Below are 21,910 nucleotides of genomic sequence, written 5' to 3'. Positions count from 1 at the left end.
GCACCTTTGGGATGAACTGGAACGGAGATTGCAAGCCAGGCCTTCTCATCCAACATCAGTGCCTGACCTCATAAATGTTCTACAGAATGAATGGGCACAAATTCCCACAGAAACACTCCAAAATCTTGTGGAAAGCCTTCCAAGAAGAGTGGAAGCTGTTATAGCTGCAAAAGGGGGACCAACTCCATGTTAAAGTATATGTATTTGAGTACAATGTCATTACAATGTAATGGTCAGGTGTCCGAATACTTTTGTCCATATACTGTATCAGCAATCATATTCTGTGTAGTGTAGCTGTCAGGGCACAGGCATGGACTCAAACGCAGACCAGGCATATTCAGGTTCCAAGCGGCTTTATTCGAATCACAGGGCAAGTTCGTGATGGCAGTACAGGCAGGGTCAAAAAACCAGGAAGACAGTCCGAAGCAGAACAAACAGGGAGCGGTGATTGAAACAGGAACAGGCTGGGTCAAAACTGGGAAGGCAGGCAGATCAGGCAACCAAGGCAGGACGGCAGGCAGGGACGAGGTAGCAAGTCAGGCAGAAGTCGGTACAGGATCAGCAACATGAGTAACAAATCGGGAAGGTAACAGAGGAAACACTGAGACAAACTGGCAATAAGACAGAGACAAGCAGGGAATATAAAGGGCTGGGCTGACAAGGAGATGGGATGCAGGTGGGCAGGCAGGCAGGTGGAGGCGATCAGGAAATGAGGTGGGCGGGGACAGGGCAGAGAGCGGGGCAGGGCCAGAACACATGGGCACCATAAACAAAAGCACATGGACGACACTGACAGCCAGGGAGAAACACCAAAACAGCTAGGGGGACAAAGTACTGACAGTAGCACTATTATAATGTTGCTGTAGAGTGCTTTGTTGAAAACAGGACAGTGATTACAAAAACATAATTCTTCACTCAAGATTTCACAATTATTTTGGTAATGAGAAAACCAAAATACAAACGCTGTACCAGACATTAAATAAGCAAATTAAATGGCAGAATGGTTCAAACTGCAGTGGAGAGATCAGCTGTCTTCCTTGCCCCATCTGTTCTGTATTCACCTATTACTCAAAACACTCAAAACAGCCGTCTTTCCATAAAGAATGACTCAGGATTTAATACTGTGCAGTGTGCACATCCGGGTACAGCTGTGAAGAGATTGTCTCTTGTTTTGGGTCACAATAACATTGCCATGTTGAACTGAATAAACTAAAATAGGACTAACAAAATCACTTACAGCCAGAAGTGTACAAAATCAAAATGGTGACACACACACCATACAATGGAATGCTTGTTAATCTCACTTTTTTGTACTGTTTTCTACTTTCTCAGTCACTCTACGCCCACCTTGCTTGTCCTTTCTTTCCTCACATGTGCCGCATGGATTTATAAGCGGCTGCTGGAACCAGCCAATATGAGCATCCTCAACACAATGAAACCGTGTTTTGGACCAGTATGTTATCCAACTGTCTGCGTAGAAAATATTACCATAATCAGCCCACAAATAATACAGGTATTTCAGATGAACAAAGTAGTTATTAGTGCCAGTATATTACTTTCATCCTGGCAACGTAGCCTTTTTAAAATTGCTCATTCAGCTGCATGAATCACAGCTCGCCTCTCAGCTCTGGGGTGGATGTACTGGATTAATTGTCACATTGTTTTTCCCTCTCTTCGGAGGTGGAGACTCAAAAGGTGAAGGACCTACTTTGATGTTTAGCCTTCATGTCTGAAAATAATGTTTGTGTGCATACTATATGTAAAGCTGTTTCTTTGGGGATCAAAAATTGATACTTACCACTGTTCATTGACTGGTGTTCAGGGGTGCACTGATATCTTAAGTATGTGTAGGTAAAGTTAGCACAATATTAAACATTTTGGACAGAAAGGGTTCATTCATATTTGCATAGGTGGCTGATCAGACTGATGGCTCTATCGCAATGCAGTTAGCCAACTAGCTGAAACCAGCAACTGCTTTAATATGTTGGCAAGCTCGTTTGCAGTTGCTACTGAATTTGTGTTTCATTTTCTGAAATCAACTTGCTTGTTTATCTAATGTGATCAACCTAATATTGTTAGCTAGTTGTTCACTTGGAAGCTAGTCTGCATTTTTAATGGAACTGTTAAATTACTTTTTTTGTAATAAGCTAAATAAAATGAGTGAGTAGAATTGCCTTTTTTTACTGATGAACTTTTGCATCATACACCATTTTATGCATTGGCATAGTTTTTTTTTAACTTTACGATTAGATTAGTAAATCATCAGTCTCAGTACTGTGTGATGTAAAATTCGATACCAGACAAGACCTTCAGTACAGACCTTCAGACTTTCAACCACTGGTTTAATTCCCAGGTGAAACACAGGTTTTGCACCCTGTCGTCTGAATTTTCAGCTTTAAGAAGCCATAGTAATCGATAGAAAAAGTAGAATGGGTAAGTCACCATCAATAAGTGTGTACGTCAAGCACAGAACTAATGAGAATATTTTCACTCAAATCTCAAACAGTCAATACCTCAAAAAGGGTGTTGAAAGGGTGTTAGAATGGAGTGGAGTTGAGTGGAGTTTTTGGGAGGTTGGGGGTGGGGGTGGGGGGCAGCTGTTCTTTAAAATTTCACTGAACCGGGGGCCTGTAATGTAGTGACCTTAAATAAGCAGCCGGGCACTGTTTGGGGGGGAAACGGGAGACTGCAGGCTCTAAGCTGGACCTCACTGTGGCATCTATTCTGCCTAGTCAATGCAGCAGCCTGGTGTGGAGTGAAAGGCCTTGTTTTGTCCTGGGTTCGGCCTGCCTGTTCCAGCTGTCACGCAGAGAAACAATGGAGGAACGCGGTAGGAGTGGTATTGAATGGAAAGACAAACTGAAGAGCACTCCCCGGACCCGTCATCTGCATTTGACAGGATCTCCTTCTATTCTGCCTCTTTCTCTTTTCTCCACTTTCTTTAATCCCCCCCTCCTCCCTCTTTGCTGCAGCTGTTCCTCTCTATTCCCTCATTCTTTCTCAAACTAATAACTAATTAGTATTATTTGTGGATTTGTTTGCTGGGGGAATATTGTTTCACTGGCAACTCCATCAGGGTTTTGTGGGGTTTTTTTTTTTTTGTTCTGTCGAAAGTGTTTCTTCTCGATTGATAAACAAAGATGTTGTGCAAAACACCATGCGTACAGTCTTATTTATTTATTAAATAAATAAAATTAATTCCGGCACTTGCGTTGTGCTGTTCACAAAACCTACGGTAGTAAATTTTGATGTGTATTCTTTCATTCCTAAAAAAAGGCCTGCAAAGACACATTTAAATCATTTATAACTGCAAATTCGACTGCTGAATAATTTAAAATTGTCACTGGAATTAGAGATGAATAGGCACAGCACCTATTAAATAGGATTTTCCTTAGATTCCTGGGGAAGATAAGCACAGTACATTGCCCATAATGAGCCACAAGAAAATGAAAAAAAAGCACTAAGATCATTTATCTTTGTTTATGTCATCCATCTGTGTGTGTACATGCATACATGTGGTTTTTACGCTTTCAGCATTGTCAGTGCTGTTTCCATTCTTTTCACTTCTAATCTAATGCCGGGACATGGGCAAGAGAGAGAGAAGTGTGAGAGAGGAGGGGGGAGAGAGAGAGAGAAAGAGAGACAGAGAGGGAGAGACAGAGAGAGAGGGAGGAAAAAAATAGTAATTCACAAAAAAGAAACCCCAAGCAGCATTACAAATGAGTGACAAACCCAATGTCCATTCATATTCACTCTCAGCCGCAAGCTTATTAGCAGTCAGCCCTCCTTAAGCAATCGCTGTCGGCAACATGTGGAGGCATTACTATAGCAACCAGTGGATATGACATGTGCTACAGACAGGGACTCCGGGGCTCCTGAATATAAGGAGGGGCTCAGACCTACACTCTGTGGTCACAAAAAAAAAACACATCTCTCCTTTTCAAAGGCACATGATCACCGGAGGGGCTCAGTTGCCCTGCTGCCGAATTCTGTAAGACTTGAAATCTGGCGGGCGTTTTTTTTTCCTCTTCTTCTTTTTCTCTCCTCCTGGATGAGAGCGTGACAGGCAAGCACAGCCTTTGTTGCAACTGAGGCGGATTGGAGCTGCCGCTAACTTTTAGTCTCGGAACTGAGAGGGAGGCTACAGAGCAGCTGCTGGTGCTGCTAACGCCTGTTAGAAACACTGTCCTCTGGAATAGGCGAGAGATCCGCAATCCTCACGGACAAAAAAAAAAAAAATAAAAAAAAAAAAAAACAGAGAAAAAGAGAAAAATCCCCGTCCTTCACAACGGAATGGATTTAGGTAAATATATGCAAGTGTGCATGCATTAATACAGCTACCTCGATTTGATCAGTACTGTGTGACTATTGCTTTCAGACATGCTGCAAATGTGAGCTTTCTGTGGCTCGCTTAGGTGGCTTAAGGATGTGTATTTCATCACCCAGACATGGGCTGTGCCATTTATAATCTATACCGAATGACCAAGCTTAGGTGTTATACTTTATCCGTTGTAGCGAGGTCATCAAAATGCACAATATTTATGTGTGGTTATCTTTACTTGAACCTTTGTGGGGCAGTGTAGTTTTGTACGTATGCCTTCTTCGAGACCCACTTTCCGTTTGTCACCTAAGTGTTACTGTCAAGGTAGTGGACTAATGTTAGTGGTGCATAGAATTTGTTATGTAATCATCGTATTGACCACGTTCCTGAGCTGTGGAGAGAGGCATGCAGGCTTGCATTATTTTATAGATGTAATTTATATTGCTGCATTTTGTGAAGGTTTGTTTTTTACCCCACATTCCCGCAGCTAAATTCAAGTACGTTGTGCTTGCATTTTCTGGGAACGCTGTGCACATCTGGGAAATTGAATTCCAAGTTGGTATGGGAGCTTTCCGCAAAACTCACAGGGTGTAAGCAAAAGCAAAGATCAGTATATCATATTGGTCTGTGGTTACCCACTTGTCAGGAGCAATTTAATAGTTCTAGTGTTTCTTTAAAAAGAAGAGCAATAATGACTTCATAAGTTCTGCATGCAATATCTTCTGCATACTTTTCTAATACTATAAAACTTGGTATTAAATTATCTGAATGTATCAATTCGTTGAAAGGAAGTATCACTTCTAAACAGAAAATAATTTGCAGTTAAATAAATATTCTGTAATGCATGAAAGTAATCTTCCCAGGTGTCCACTGACAGTGGTTTAGAATATTTTACTATTTTTACTATTTTCAACTAATCTTTCTACTACTCTGAAGATAGTCAGAGTGAAGGTTTTAGGCAAATTTACAAAACATGTATGAAGGCATGGTCTTGATTTAAAGTCATTATCAGGCTAGTCTTCAGAAATAAGCAATATTCTGTATGTATATATGACTATACAACACATGTATACTCACAACAGGAACATATATTTAATTTGGTCATTGTCAGTTTTGTTTTAAATTTTGCTGTGCATAATTCAGATCTACTGCAATGTGTCCCTGTTGCAAAACTCCTGTAGTTGTATCATTAAATTTATTTGTAGCTTTCTTGTTTGCAAATACATATGAATGGAATGTTACCACATGCATCAGCACTGCTAACATTTCAAAATCAGTCACTGCAATGCAATCAGAAATATTGCCACACCCATTATTTTGTCATATTTATCAGTACATTAAATAATATGTGTTACTCAAGGCTTCATTCACCGCTCAGATAAATTTTATATAAGTGCAAATAATTCAGACGTTAGAATGAAGATAACCTTTCCAGGCCGTTAGGGCTTCCTTCATCTGTGAATGGCTACATCTGCCTAAAATGTGCTTCGAGTCATTCATCATCTAAAAGCAATTTGAAGCTTAAGTGATTCTCCATTTGAAAGGGACAATTTGAATCTTTGAGGTGAAAATCCGTCTGTGTATGTGTGCGTGTGTGGGTGTATATGTGCGTGTATGTGTGTGTGTGTGTGTGTGTGGTTGTTTACTGAAAGGGGATACGACAACTTTTCAAAAGTATTGTGCTGCTAGAGGTTGGGGAGAGATCATTGTGTCTTCACAGATGAATGGATGGACGCCTCTCGCTGTGACCTTTCTCAATCATTTGAATAAGCCAGAGCTCCAGAAATCCATCTGCCCTTTGTCTTTTGTGGATTTCCCTAATCCCTCATACCCCCTCATGGAGAAAGCGAGCGCCTTTCAATCCCTCTGTCTCAGCAAATTTCCAGCGTAAGAAAATAGCAAGAGCTAATAAGTCTGCCTGTATTTCAGGTGATGAATCGATCTGGCAGCTCAGAATTTAAGTCGGTCTGTTTCTGTATTTAAGCAACTCAGAAGCTGCGATTACTCCAAAGATTGGGTGCTCTTACATCATGTCCATGTCATATGCACGTAAATGGGTGTGTTCATTTTCATTATGTGTTACATTTATATTTATTTCTTTATGCTATATTCTTACTTACACACACAGCAAGTTATCTGTGAGATGTTCTGTTCTAAGACTTGAGCCCTCATATATGTAGCAACTTTCAGCAATGTATGTGTATGTTTAAAAAATGGCTAGGATTTTTTGTAAGAAAATAATAAATGCATTAATATTAAATCTTAACATTATAATGTTCATTTGTAGTTGTTTTAAGTGAGTAATACGCTTGGGTTTTTTTCCTCTACAAAAAGGGGAAATGATGATTCATTTCAACTGAAAAATGAGTGGATCTACAATTGCCTTGAAAAGATTAAGGTTGACCTATAGTTGTTTTTGTTGAGCCAACTGTGCTTGTGGAAAAAATAATAAGGTCTACACAGTAACTGCAATGTATTTCTGGCCTTTTAAAATATTCTGTAAGGAGATGCTGTGCATGTCAGTGTATGTGTCTCTACGTGAATTTGAAATTTGCAAGTTTAATTTCTTCTTGACAAATGAACAAAAGTCCTTTAGCATAAAAGGGAGCTCTCTTTCCTTGTTCCTGGAAACAATACTCTCAGACTTAGCTTTTTAAAAGGACTTCTGAAAAGGACACATCATTGGAAGATAGGGAAAGAGTTTAGCAATGTTTTTTCCAACTTGGAGAGTTTCCTAAATAAATGCCTTTAATCTTGATTAGGAAAAATTCTGGTTGTATTTTGTCAAAAATGAATAATACCACAGCAATTTTTAAACAACAAATTATTTCAACTGTTCATCTCTTCACTCACGAAAATGACTTCAAATGTTTAAACACTCAGATAAGATTGGCCTCAGGAGTGCTTCTGTGTGTGCCATTCTTAATAACACTTTACAATGTTAATTGTGTATAAACAGACAGACAAGAACTCCTGCAAAATAATTTAAGGGGAAAAAAAACATTTTGAGGGGCAATGTTGGGTCAGAAAATTGAGAATGTTCTAGATGAATTGGAACACTAATTGTTTCATAGCTCTAAGCCTTTCTTCATTAGTTCCTAATGGTTTATTTCTGTCTAAAATATATTGCATTTCTGATAAAACTGTTTTTATTGGCTGTTAACATTTTCTATACCGAGATGGCATTAAATTAATTATAAATCAGGTTTATTTTAAATTTTAAATTTAGACTGGTTGTGTGTTTTTTTTTTCTTTGGTGTCCCATCAACATGGTACATCAGATTAGAATATCTCTTCTGCTATTCCCCCCACTTTGAAATAACAAGCGTGAACATAAACTGGACAATGTGCTGGACGTTTTCAATGCGCTCATACATGCATTTTTGTATTTGTGTTTGTCAATCTTGTGGCCGTGTTTCACCAAACATAATTAGGAAATCTAAATGCATTTGCTCTGTTTAGTTATAATTAATTGTAGACATTATTTAGCTAACCGCAATCTTCCATTCATCAACATCTTTTCATGTAATTCGATTGAAAGTGTTAAGCCTATTGAGAGAGAGGGAGGGGTGGATTCTAAAGCTGTTTCATTGGAGATGCACACTTTCTAATGCCTGCTTTCGACAGTTTTCCATGCATTTGAATTAATGGTCTTATGTATTGTTAAGCCTTTCCCCATACGCTGTGCACAATGCTACATTTCGCTCTCTAATTTGGCTATATTTTTATTTTAAATTACTTCATCTGTTGAGAGTGCTGTACCAATACAGCTTGCCTGAAAAGCAGTCAAACTCATTTTTCTTGAATATTAACACTGGATCTAAAGGCCTCTGCTGTTGACAGTCTCTCTGTTGTTGATGAAGAGGGTGAAGTCAGGGTACACTGGTTGTAATCAATATTACTTATATAAGGGCAGCATGTTAATGAGCAATTGTATATAGCAGAGATTGCAATAACTGGTTCAGGTGAAGAATTTTAGCCTCGTTGCTGATATGTGGGGGTTCTGCTTTTATGCCTGTTTGTATTTAAAAAATGTAATAAAAAAAACCATTGTAATTTTTTCTTAATTTCCTGACAAGTAATGGATGCCAATCTATCTAGGGATGTGAAAAAAATAAAGAATTAAGCATACACACAATATTCGCCTCTATTTTTTAAATAGGCCTTTTTTTCTTTCTATTACCAGACTTTTCTCCTCTAGCGCTAAATTGGGGGCTCAGAATGCAGATACATGGTTTGTTTCTCGCTGGGCCTATAGTTTTTCCGCCTTTGAGCCAGTCTCTGGGTCGTTCTTTCAAGGTGGTGAATACAGCAGCTAAGAATAAAATCTGCTACTGATCTGCACAGCCCTAAAAAAAAAAAACAGGATATTCAACCACACAGGCATTCTGAAACAATGCCCCACAATGCTCGCCGGCTTAGCACTGGCTGTCGCTCCACCTCCTGGGGCTAACAATCTGACAAGCCTCCTCTGTAGAACATTACCAAGCAGGACCATCCTGGAGCCCCCTTTCAAACCATGTTTCCATTAACTTAGAGCCCGGGCCCAGGCTTAATCCAGCAAACCGAAGGCAAGGGGGCTAATTAGGGACAAGCTTTTACAGTCAAGACTGACGATAATTGCTCGGTGGCCTCTATGATGGCAAGATAAAATGAGCCTTTACGTTCTGAGAGGAGTCAGTGTTTACACCGTGCAAGACAGGGGGAGAAAATAGGAGCTGCTGAACTGAATGCACAGCATAAAATTACTATTAGAACAAGATAATGAATAGCCTAGCCTGGCATTCTTAATGGTGGAAGGGGGGGGAGACAGTAGGGTGGCAGGGGGTGGAAATCCATTTTTTTTTTTGCAACACTATGAAAAAGGGTGGCAGAAATGGGCAGCTAATTATTCCCATCTTGTGAAAGCCAGTGCAGTTTTTCCAAAGGGGGGGTTCCTTCAATAATTGTGGAAAAAAAGGGATTGTTGGACTAGCCTGAGTGAAATATGGGAGATTCATCCATTCATCTATACCTTGCGTTCTTGTTGCCTTAGATAGCTCTATCATGCAGTGAGCTAGGTTGAATCATCGTACCATTGTTCACACACTGGTGGCCCCAATGAATAGCCAATACTTGCTTTGGTTGCAGTTTAATGGAACTGAAGAGCACGTTAAATATATTTAGAAATCTGAAAAAAAATGATGTCCCGTTGCAACATCTCATGGGTCCATTAATGTAGGAAGGATTTGTCTAAACTGAGCCATCATTGGAAAATTACATCCTTTGTACATTGTTACTACATCTATCAGTCAGGAAAAGTGCTTTGATTTTAGTATGCTTTTAAAAAGATGTTTTGAAATAAAACCACATCACACACTAGATTTTGAAGGAATAACCTGACACCCTACTCTTTCCAAAGACACTTATGATTGCTACATCGCCCTATCACCATTGTGCAATGTTTAAATGGAATAGCACTACCAAAATATTTTGCATGCAGAATTTCTTAATTACAGCTGTGAGGGTGAATTCAGCAAACACTCCCATTAAAATGTGTCTGTCTTCTTAATTTCAGAAAAGCAAACTGAACCTTCAACCCACCAAGTACAGCCGAACGGAGTCGGCCAAGTTCCTGGTGCTGACAGTGGTCTCCATAGTGTGTATCATTGGAGTGCTGCTGGGCTCTGGCGTGCTCTACTGCCAGCGCCATCGCTCTCACCAGAAGCTGAAGGAGAAGCTTTCTGGCCTGGGGACTGACACCAGCACTGATGCTACTGCCACCTATCAGGTAAGAGGAGCCTTCATGACCTTTAACCCTGCTGCAGCTGAACGTCCCCTGACTGGGCGCAAATATTGATCTTGCAGCTTTTTCCACTGAATTTTGATTTGGTTGGGTGTGTGTGTGTGTGTGTGTGTGTGTGTGTGTAAGTGTTCGTGTTCGTGTTTTTAAAAAAGAGCATATGTGCCTTGTAATGATTGATATTATTTCACGATATTTGTGACAGCTGTAGAATTTGCAATTTAAAAAATCTGGTTGCTTTGGGTACAACTGAGTTCAAAGTTTGTGCAACAGTTCAGTATGTCTTTGGCTAATGGTCATACACATTTTTTTTTTCATTTTTTTTTTATGAATATGAATATTTTATTGAAGCTTATGTTGTCACTTCATCGTATGTTCAGAGCCACTGATATAGAGGAGAGCATAGGTAAAGTACCATAGGAAGTGGTTCTGCATATTCTACTTCACTGTAGCACTTGTATTATCGAGTGGTTGTTAATTTGAATTATTGCTGCATATTACAAAGTTTCATCATGATTTATTATTGCCTGATCACATTTTAGTAGTTAAATTTAAGAGTTATAATAAATATTGTTACTTCATTATAGTAATAGTACAATTAGTGACCGTTAAATGGTCTAATTTCAATTTAATTTAGTAAAAAATGGTCTTATGAAATTTTGTTTTGATAATTTCTTTTTGTATTTCATGTGAGATTTATACCTATTGCAATTGCTTTTAGAGGTACTATCAACATTTTAGAATCTGACAATGTAATATTTCCTTTTTTTTTTCTTTTATATTCATTTTCAAAAAAAAAAAAAAGAGTGGTGTTGGCCTTATGTTAGCTTCATGTCAAAGCTGTTGCTTTAGCAATGTTCAGTATTTATGTGATGGAAAGATCAGATTGATAATGATATAAGAAATGACAGTATCTTGAGTCTTACATATCTCATTGCAACTTTAGCAGAGAATTCTGTATGAGGCACAGATTCAATCTAACTGCGGTGCGCATTGTTCTTAACTTTAAGTAACATATTTAAGCAAGTGTTCCTTTAAAAAAAATCTGTTTAATTCAATTCGAATTCAGAAAATTATGTAAGAATTTCAGCAACTGGCAAATACATGCTGCATGAGTATTAAAATTGCAAGTATTATGAATATTAAAAACGAACACACTTAAATTTAGCTCTCAAACTCTTAAGGAAAATGTGCATTGCAGTAAGATGGTTCCCTCTGTAAGCCTATTTGATTAATGATAATTATTATCTATTTCAAGGGAATACTACATTTTCTCATCAGCCTTATTGTTTGGAAGACCTATGAGACAGCAAGGCTGATTAGAAGTGTATGTTATAGCTCTATAACAGAACTGACCCGCAGACATTAGCATTTAGGAGCCAGGCTTGTATAATGAACAGGACCAAAAACTGACAGTTCTAATTAATATAATCCATAATTAAAAATGTGCCTTTTAGCAAAGAAATAGTTTATATTTCACTACCTGACACCCATTCCTTCCTGGGTCACGAGAGGAATAGAGGTTGATTTTATAATGAACTCGACTAAAATGAACCTGCCACACACTGGGCAAATCTCCACAGTAGTTTTGTAGTTTCAGAGTTCCAAAATCACTGGCAAATTATATCACCAGCAATTATGAAATATCACAGATTATACTGAATCATGCAATCAAATGCTGTTTGCATTATGTATGCATTGTATTATTTATTGTAATATTGTATATTAGGTGGTGGGGGTAGGAAGTAGGCAGGCTCAGCCTGGACATAGACATGTAAAATGTCCAATACATATTTTTCACCTCCCCTGCACTTACCCTGTTTTACTGTAGTTTGTGCCCTGTACCATGTACTCTGAATCTGTCTTTACAGAATATAACAGACAGTTCTGCAAAAGCAAAAACCAACACCATAAAAAAACACACATCACACTGCTGTCATTTGGAATTTTAGCCTGTTTTGTCTGCTGAAATTGTCCTCTTGTTTTTTTTTTTTTTGCATTGTTGTTTGCTGCTTTCCTTTAATGGAAACCCCACAGGCAAGCAGGGTCTGTGTCCTCTCTGTGTGAACAGCAGTGAACAGGGAATCCCTTAACTGCTGTGAAGAATATGTTGCTGTAGTACAGGGAATCGCTGAGTTACAGTACATGTAATTAGAATCTGTTTTTTTGCTGCAGTAGACGCATGGCTTTTCCCAGTCTGATGGCACGTTGGCTTCAAAACTCCCCGAATGCTCACAATATGAAACCTCACTGCTGCTTTCTGTGGCCTTGATTTGAATATTCAAATGACCTCCTGTTGAAATGTGAATATATTAGTTTTGCAACAATCAAAAATGTCCTTGAAGGTATATGCCATATAGTGATGAAATATTTTGCATTCTGCTGTAATGCAACTGTATACAACACATACCACCTTAACCAAGCTGTAATCAATCAGTACATTCAATAGTGATTGAAATAGTGTTACAATTGTAGTTAATATAGCAGGTTACACAGAGACAAACTTCTACAACTGTGAAACATAATGAGGGTCAGAGATAGATGAGATGGTTGCAAGGACTGAATCTCATGGTAATAAAACAAAACATTCAGGTGGACTGGGAATCATCACCAAAATTTCTAGGGTAAACAATTTCAGGCACTGGTAATATAGGCATATTACTTACATTCAAATCCCAAATAACAGGAAATAATATACATATCGTGAAATATATTTAATTATGGGGGTACACTTATTTCCCTTTTATAATTTGTGATATATTGTGTTTTACACAAACAAAGCCAGGCCAAATTACTGTAACATGCTAAACAGTGCTCTCTGCAGCTAAGCAGACAGGAGGTTTATGTGAGTGTAAGGGCCTGTTTGAGAGACAATGGCGAGGCACGCGTCAGAGGCTAATCAGGCAGACAGTGGCCCCCGTTCGGGGGAAGCGTGCCTTCTTTCAACAACCTGTAGGGCTGGTTTCACTTCCCTCTCGTTAAGACTGTGAGCCGCTGCCGCCACCGCCGCCGCCTGTGAGCTGCATCCTTTTAAAAAAAGAGGGGGAAGAGCTACAGAAAAGTTCTTGCATTCATGCGTCTGAGACAGTGTGCAAACATCGCCGCCCAGTTCAAACGTGGCCTGTCATCCCTCCCATTAGCAGGCGATTATTAATGTAGGGGAGCAGAGCTGGAGATCACGCCCACGGTGGCTGCTCTTTAGAGACGCTCCCTCGGCTCCGGGAGATGCATCACAGGGTGACCGTGCGCAGACTCCTAACCTTCAGCCGCATCTACTTGACTGTGGTTATCATTGCATTGCTTTTGTCTTCTATTTTGTTTTGTTTTGTCTTGTTTTGTTGTTTTGTCTCATTAGAAAACAGATTTACTTAGGGACTTGAGTCAAATTGCAGTACTTTTAAATAGGCGTTGAAATTTCTTCTGGATTAGTCTGTGTCTGTCTAGGTGTTTGATGGCTTAATGTATCTGCCAGTTCCAGCCTTTCTTCAGTAAATGCAGAATTATTCTTTTTTATCATTATTATTTATTTTATAAATATTGTTTATGTCCGCATCAGCCACTTAACAGGTAGAGCTGAACTGAGCTCTGATGACTGGAAAGTTTGTGAGTCATAGAGGAAAACATTATTATACAATGCTTTCCATAATTTCCCCAATATATAATTGACCATCTGAAAGCTGGTCTTGGATCTTCTTTCCACGTTTCATTTTGTGGCCTGGTACACAGCATCCTGACACACATCTGTGATGTAAATTAAAGGACTCCTTCCTCTCAGCGGTCAAATAGCGATTGAAATGAGACCCTCTACCGTTATCATTACAATTCACCAGATTACCTCCTTTAGGCTCCCGGTGCTTGACTATCTCAGTACTGTCACTGTCATATTTCTGCCATCGTTGATGACGATGAAGCATTAAATCGTTGGATCCTTGAGTTCGCATTTGAGTGGGATGTAAAATTTGTCCACCTCCTGCACTGAAGTTGTTAATGGTGTATGGGGAGCGCACCTAGGTTGGCTTGTACAGCCTTATAGACCACATCAAAAACCAGAGAAGCTTAAATTTTGGGCGAAATTTAGAGAAAAGAGACAGACAAAGAGGCCAGCAGCTTCAAAGAATGATTTTCTTTCTCTGATTTGAAAAAAAAATGAGTGGCTGAATATATGAAGTCTAACAATGTAATACTAATAGGGTCCCTGAGCAGAGAGAAATGATATATGTCGACCTGAGTCATTTGTAGAAAAGTATTCCTCATTGTGCCAGCTTCAGAAGGAGTGGTAGTGATGGAGAGTTATAGCACCACAAATCGTACTTATTTTGCATAAAAAGAAATAAAACAATTGCTCAACTACGTACAATATGATATAGAATAAGATTAGCCTAAAATATGCATACTTTACCCAAAAATCATCAATCTGTACTTATGAAGAATTTAAATATGAAACTACTCTGCTTCAAACACTTACCATTTCTGTAATATATTGCAGACAAGTTATATTTTATTCTCATTACTACAATGCGTGTGTGTGTGTGTGTGTGTGTGTGTTTATGTGTGCATGTTTAAAATCAAAAGTGAATGCTTGCATATTTGTTGTGAAATGAATAAGTATATATTTTGAAAAGTGAAGGGATTCGATGGAGTGTCATTGCAAGCAAAATCACTGTATGAAAGGCATATATTTTTTTAAACAGCCATCCCAACATTGTACAAAATGCAGAGCAAAAACAAGAACATTTTGTGGCTGTACAAAGACTGAAAAGTTTTATATCAAAACAGATTTGATTAGATTCCTATAACAGAATTGCAAGACAAACACGAATTCAGGAATTCAATTTGCACTTAACCCAGCAGACATTCCAACAGCTGTTAAGCACAAAACACTAAGAAATAATAAAGCAATCATTTTTCTTTTCACTCAGATGTTTTTTTTTTTCTTGCAACAATATATTATTTATCATAAATGTATTGTTTTCTCTGTTGCAAAGAACATGTTTGATACTTCCAAATACAATGGAACAGCATCTATCATATGAGAAATTTAAACCAAGGCAAAATATGGTTTGTCAAAGAAATATTATTTTTATTTATCTAGCTAATTTTTTAAATTTAAATTGCTTTTATATAAATGCAGAATATCAAATAAATATGTACATGCACACAAATTCATCAGTTGAGAATTCCCAATCTGGATTTTCATTTTATCATTTCGACACTGGTGTGTAGAAGTGCACAGAAAAAAATGTATTAATTTTAGCGGTACTGTGCTATGTGGAAATGAACACACATAAAGATAAACACTGATAATGATTTCTCATAGGGTACATCTCACTTCTACATGCCCTGTATAACAGTATCTGCCACTGATCCAATTCTCTTAACATGCATCCTTCCTTTTCTTATCAGATATATTTTACTGTTCACGATTAGCTGGAAGCATATAAATAGTGTAAACTATAAAAGTTATGAAATCATGAAGCAGAAAGGCCAAAGTTAAAGAAATTCAAAACAAAGTCAAGGCAACATTTTTTTGTCTTTAACAGAGACAAAAGATAATGTCAAGTGACACTGACAAAAGTGATAGATAAATTTCTTATTGACTTGTTTAAGGCCACGCTGTTTTCATTTTACTGTTTGAACACATTGAAGTGTCAGTAAGGCCTTACCCCCGTGTTGAAATATTTGGTTTTACAGACGTGTGTCATTAACACACTCATTTTCATGGCAAAGTGAAGAATTACAGTTTGATTGTAAGGTCCATTTACAATTTGCGTACTGACAGCAAGATATGTCATTCTTTGATCTGAGACTCCATTATGGCCAATATATTTGAAAAATAAGTTTTTTCACTCATATGTGATTTTTTGGAGACATCACCATGAAAAAGCCATGTATGCACTCTGTTATTTTCTAGCTCATCGATAGTAATGCATCAAAATTTAGATGTCAATACATACTCCTTAACAAGGAAAAAAAAAACAATAAACCAGATGTCTTATGAAAGAACCATAAATTATTGATTAAATATGTGTAGATGCAGTTCAATAAACCATAAATGAAGATAAATCCAGCTGTTCCTGCCGTTCTACATCCAGTAAAGCGAAACCATAAATATTTGTTATTTAATATGGCGCTGACCTTGAACACAAGTACAACACAGTTGTATTCTCTCTTTCCTGGATTTCTTGGTTCACAGCATTTAGCTTTTGCTAGGGATGGATTTTTGTTTTTTACCACAAAACAATTTGCATACTCTGCGATATATTCAGAGTCTGACTGTGTTAACCTGCCGTCTCAGAACGCCATTGATTAGACGGGGACTTGAAGGGGGGGGGGGGGGGGGGGGGGTGAATGTTGAAAAAGCGCACCAGCCGCAAAGCACAATGGCATGGCGGCGACGTGTATTGTTCCGGGGAGTGGTGCCCCTTCTTGGGCAGGTTGTACCCGGAGCTCTCGCGGAATATAATAGAGGAGTATGATTGATCCTGCTGAGAGATGGAATTAGCATGCCGGGAAGGGCAGATCGCTTTCTCTCCCACTCTCTCTCTCTCCCTCTCCGCTCCCAGCTACTCCCACGTCATCCCCCCTCTGTCTGGCGTCGTCGTCTCTCTCTCTCCCGGAGCACGGGACTCGCGCCTCCTTCGTCTCTCCCCGGTGCTCACCTCTGCCGCACGGCTCGAACTGTCATTTTACATCAAGGCTCTGTGCACCAGCAGGGTTTCCAGGCCCAAGCTGATGTTACAGAACCCACCGGCATACCCCCGTCCTGTAAGACAAAGGGAGGGTCTTTGTTTCTTCCCTGAATCCCATAGCACAGGGTTCTTGCACATGCTGGCCCATCCTGCAGCACAACCCTGAAGCACATTGGCATATCATAGAAGCATCGCTATCGATCGGGATGAAAATGCTGTGTGCTGATTATTAATTGTGCCCATCGAATGCATAACTGGTAATGAGCGGTAGCTATTTTGATTTTTCACGAGGCAATTTGCTTCCGTTTCCACACTGATCAAAGCGAAAATATCACCTTGTCAATTAGTGCCAGAATGACCTGAGGACAGGCACCTCTTATTTTCGTTTGAATTACATTCGACTATTACAGTGAGACTCATTTCGTTCAGCGGCCCTCGTTGAGGCCCGGGCAAAGAGGGACCAGACGAATCGCTTAATTTGGTGGCGATTTCAAAGCAAACCACCTGCCATTGGTAATCCAACGCCATTTATTACGGAGTTTAGACTTTTGTTGTGGGATTTGGTGGGAAGACTCAGGAGGAGAGGACAGAAGAGACTTAGTGCTCCATTATGCAGCAGCGTGCTGGTGATTTAATAGGGACATGACAGTGCGTCTCCTGGTGTGTGAAACACCAGCACTCACCACCACTCCTACAGTCTGAGTCCTGATGAGTGCCAGTTAGGTCATTATCACCCCTTGCAGTTATTATCATCACGGCAGCCATTATCCTTAATGGTGATGATATTTTCGTATTTTTGTTTGTTTGTTCTGTTGTTATTTTTGCTATTACTGACATTATTATTAATCTATTCACATGTTGACAGTTGCATTTGTTCCTTTATTAGCTCAAAAGGAATAAGAAGGTCCTGGCCAGTATTAAATGTTGTCAGATCATAGTGGTTATATTGTATATGTCATTTTTATAGTGGTATGGTAAAAGATGTGTGAGGCAAATTTTGTCAGGCATTATATCAAACTAAAATTAAACTGAGAAATAAAATCGAAAAATGGAGGGAATCAAACTCAATGGGAAATTCTATCAAACAATATCATCAATATCATCAGGCTACTTCACCTCACATTTATGGCTCAGAGATGTCATAGGGCAGTCACATAGTCACACCGCAGAATGGTGATTTTTTTTTATCCAAAAACAATTTAAAACTGGAACTGCCACATATATAAAAACATTTTATAGCCATAATTTGTTTGTACGTTGCATTATATTGTCATTTTTATTTGTCATTTTATTGCACATGGTGGAAATGTTATCACATGCATGCTTATTGTCAGAGTTTAATGATGTCTACTAAAAACACATACACCTATGGTTGACACAGTGTGCATATGTGTGTGTGTGTGTGTAACCAATATAATTGTAACTGATGTAAGTCGCTATGGATAAGAGCATCTGCTAAATGCCAATAATGTGTGTGTGTTAGAGAGAGAAAGAAAGAGAGATATGTGTTCGTGTTTTCCTGTGTGCACGTGGGGAGGTGGGCAAGGCAATAAAGGGTAGGCTAAGGCTTACCTGGCTTAGCCTTTACTGTGGCAAGAAAGGATATGGACAAATAATGAGGAAACCAAGGACACAGTAGTCTGAGCAAATTACTTAGTGGTGATCAGTGCCTAATATTTCTATGTAAATGCTTGCTATTACCTGAACTGAAGTGATCTTATGTCATTTAAAATTGAATGTCATTTAAAAAGTAAACCTGAAACACGTAAATAAATAGGGGACAATTTTGGTTGTTCAAACTGGCTTGTTATTCAGTTAGAGCATGTGTCCAGTTGTGTCTTTTGGCATTCTATAGTATTAAAGTGTTGAAGTATGAAAAAAAAAATCTGATTTGTCTTCAATAATAATGTATTGTTGGGTTTTTGCTTTCAGAAAAGAAGTGTGACCATTTGATGGATAATACATACAGAAATTATACTTGGAATAGTTCAAATAATTTACTTAAGTGTCTTTCTCAGTGAGGATGTGTGTTTGCACGAGCACATTAGCTTTCAGAGTGCTTTTTTTTTCCTGTTTGCACGCAGAGATTAATAGTGTTAGGAGTCTGCGGTGTGTGAACCGTGAACGTGTGTCGCAGTCAGTGTAGTATGAATATGACCGTTCCTCTGATATCGTAGCACGCCATAATGTGACACATGCCATCGGCTGTCTAATCTGCGGTGATTGAAAGCAATTTGAAGACACAGCGTTAAATAAACAGAGAGGGGTACTGGGACGGAAATCGTGCGGTGTGCAGAGGGAAAATTTCACATGATTTAGCGTTAAGTGACAGGCTGTATTCCCTGGGAAGAGGGACTAATTTGCTAACCCCCCTCCCCACTACCACCTCCCCCTCCCAGGAGCTGTGTCGGCAGCGCATGGCTGTCAGGACGTCAGAGCGCCCGGAGCCTCTCCACACGTCGCGCATCAGCAGCGTCTCGTCGCAGTTCAGCGACGGGCCCACGCCCAGCCCCTCCGCCCGCAGCAGCACCTCCCTCTGGAGCGAGGAACCCGCGCAGTCCAACATGGACATCTCCACCGGTCACATGATCCTGGTAAACGACACACTTGCCTTCTATGCCCCCCATTCTCTTTCTCGGTCTCTCTCTCTCTGTCTCTTTTTTTCTCTCACACATCAATCTAATTTAGCTTCCTTTATTAGAATTGCAAACATACTGTACATTTTTGTTGCTCTGTTTTAAACTGCAAAAATAATAGCACTTGATCATATAGAAAGATAGATATAGATATAGATATAGATATAGATACAGATAATAAATAAATAATAAATATATAATAAGTATATAACAATACATAATTCTTTTGTGCTGAAATTCCTTTGGATAAGGGTGTCTGCTAAAATAATGTAATGTACTAATAGCACACAAATACAACCAACAATAATTTAAAAAGAAAAAATCTTTTAGTATAATCTTAATATAAATTATATTTAGTGACATTGAATGTAATAACATTGCATGCTTAATGTATGACGGCCATATTATAGTTATATTAGGGAAACAAAGTGTTTAAGGTGTGAGTGACATGCTTTTCTGCCATTGGCTGAGCCTACCCTCAGGTTGTAGAATGTCATTTGGGCTGCCAGTACTGAACACAGTAGCTCCTCTCTGAGGGGGATGGCTATCCTGTCTACGTCCTGCAGAACAGAGAACTGTGGATACACTTGTGTTATTGTTTGCAAAATAGGTGTCTCTCACCTCCCTCCACTTTATCACATTTTTATGAAGTGCAGCTCTGTCTAGACCTCTTGTAGAATGTGGTATGACCATGGCCTGAACTCTTGTTTATTTGCTTACTATGCAGATGGTCACAGTGTAGTATACTTTAGGAGTAATCAGAACCAAGAAGGAACCGTAGTTCCCTCTACCACACTCCTCCAGCATGAATATCTCCATTGGTCACATGATCCTGGAAAACGCCATACCCCTATCTCTGCACTCCATGCCCCCAGCAACCCCCACTCTTTCCGTCTCTCTTCTTCTCTATCTGTCTTCCTCTGTTCAATTCGATTCAGTGTGCTTTATTAGCTCTGTTTAGTAGGGGTTTTATTCTCTTTTGAGACATCACAGTTGTCAGCACAATTGATTGTTTTAATTTAATACAACTTCTGTTTTATTCATTGGAAACAAGTTCAAGAAAATCAGTGAGCAGTAGCTCCCAGTGTAGGCTTCATTATAGGGCAACAATTTATCTAATGTCCAGCTGTTCAACAGTATAATTTATTTGATGTTATTTTGATTGAGGTGTTGATTGTTGTGTGTTTGAGCAATAGATTGTCCTAGCTGTAACTGATAAAAAGGTGATTTTTGCACATTCAAAGAACAACCACTCTATTTTTTTTATTGCCATCGTGATTATCACATTGCATCACACTGTGGCATTTTTAAGGGACATGAAGTTTTAAAACCGCTGGCCCTTGTGAGTTCAGTTATAGCTCACAGCTTGCATCATTTCACCTACCACTTTAAGCCATCCACTTCCATAAGAAAGAGCCCTCTCAACTAGGCCGTGAAAATGCTATCATCCCAAGGAAAAGCTATATAATCTTAATAGAACTCAGGAAATTGAGTCCTTATGGTTATTTTCTGTACAGATTTTTTTATGATGGTACATACAGTATGCTGACATTGTATGTATATATATATATATATATATATATATATATATATATATATATATATATATATACACATACATACACATACACATCATTTTTTGCCTTTTGTTGTGATCCTGCACAGCAGATGCAAACAAGCCAGTACATGGAGGCTTTGTCAACGTTGTTCCAATATTTCCATACCCTGCAGTGCTACATCTTGATGTTGTTGCCCCCAGACCCCTGCTGTTTGCTCTATAAACTGGGATGATGAATTTCAGCCTTTGTGGAGAGCACATTTGTCTTTCAACCACAATGTGAAAGCAGAACATGCACACCAATATAGCTCTATCTTGAAAGTAGTCATGTTTTACTATGGATTTCACAACCTATAGATAAATATGCATATCCTGGTATGCACTGACATGGAATTAGATTATACAGGGTGCTCATATGCAAGGCAGAGATGTACAGTAGCATGAAAAATCTGGAAAGGAGATATATAGGCTGGTCAGCTGCAGGAATGTAACATTATGCCCTCTGTTGGTTTGCTTTGTAAACTGGTTTGGATAAGAGTATATTCTGAAATGCTGTACATTCATCCTCGCCACAGCACTTTTTTGTCTTCTATTTTTGTGGATAAACCTCCCAAAGGTGATGAAATCCACCCTGTCTCATCTGTTCTCCTTAATGAGAAGCTTTAATTCTGTTATCATGGCTCTAAACAGAACTTGTATTAACAAAATTTGATTGCTTCCAATAGTTACATTGCACATACTGTATATTGCTTGCCATTTGCAGTCACGGCCCCAATTTTGCTTGTTGTAATTTGGAGGGGAAATTAATTACATTTGTCATTTTGATGTAGAGTAAAAGCATTAAAAACTGTTAATGCTTTTTCTCTACATGAAAATGTACAGAGGTAATCTGTTTAGTCTGCTCCTCCCTCTGTAGACTGTAGA

General features: G+C 38.9%; 1 protein-coding gene across 2 annotated transcripts in view; it reads left to right on the top strand.

Annotated features, from left to right (window-relative positions):
* Positions 1-21,910, top strand: part of ptprn2 (protein tyrosine phosphatase receptor type N2) — a 189,893-nt gene that overhangs the window by 133,288 nt on the left and 34,695 nt on the right. For both annotated transcript variants that reach the window (XM_036521610.1, XM_036521609.1), the window contains 2 exons: positions 9,879-10,091; positions 19,192-19,386. In XM_036521610.1, coding sequence (XP_036377503.1) covers positions 9,879-10,091; positions 19,192-19,386 — 408 coding nt within the window. The remainder of the gene's footprint in view (positions 1-9,878; positions 10,092-19,191; positions 19,387-21,910) is intronic.

Source organism: Megalops cyprinoides, chromosome 2, assembly GCF_013368585.1.
Source record: "Megalops cyprinoides isolate fMegCyp1 chromosome 2, fMegCyp1.pri, whole genome shotgun sequence".
NCBI lineage: Eukaryota > Metazoa > Chordata > Actinopteri > Elopiformes > Megalopidae > Megalops > Megalops cyprinoides.
This window is presented reverse-complemented; position numbering and strand designations above follow the sequence as displayed.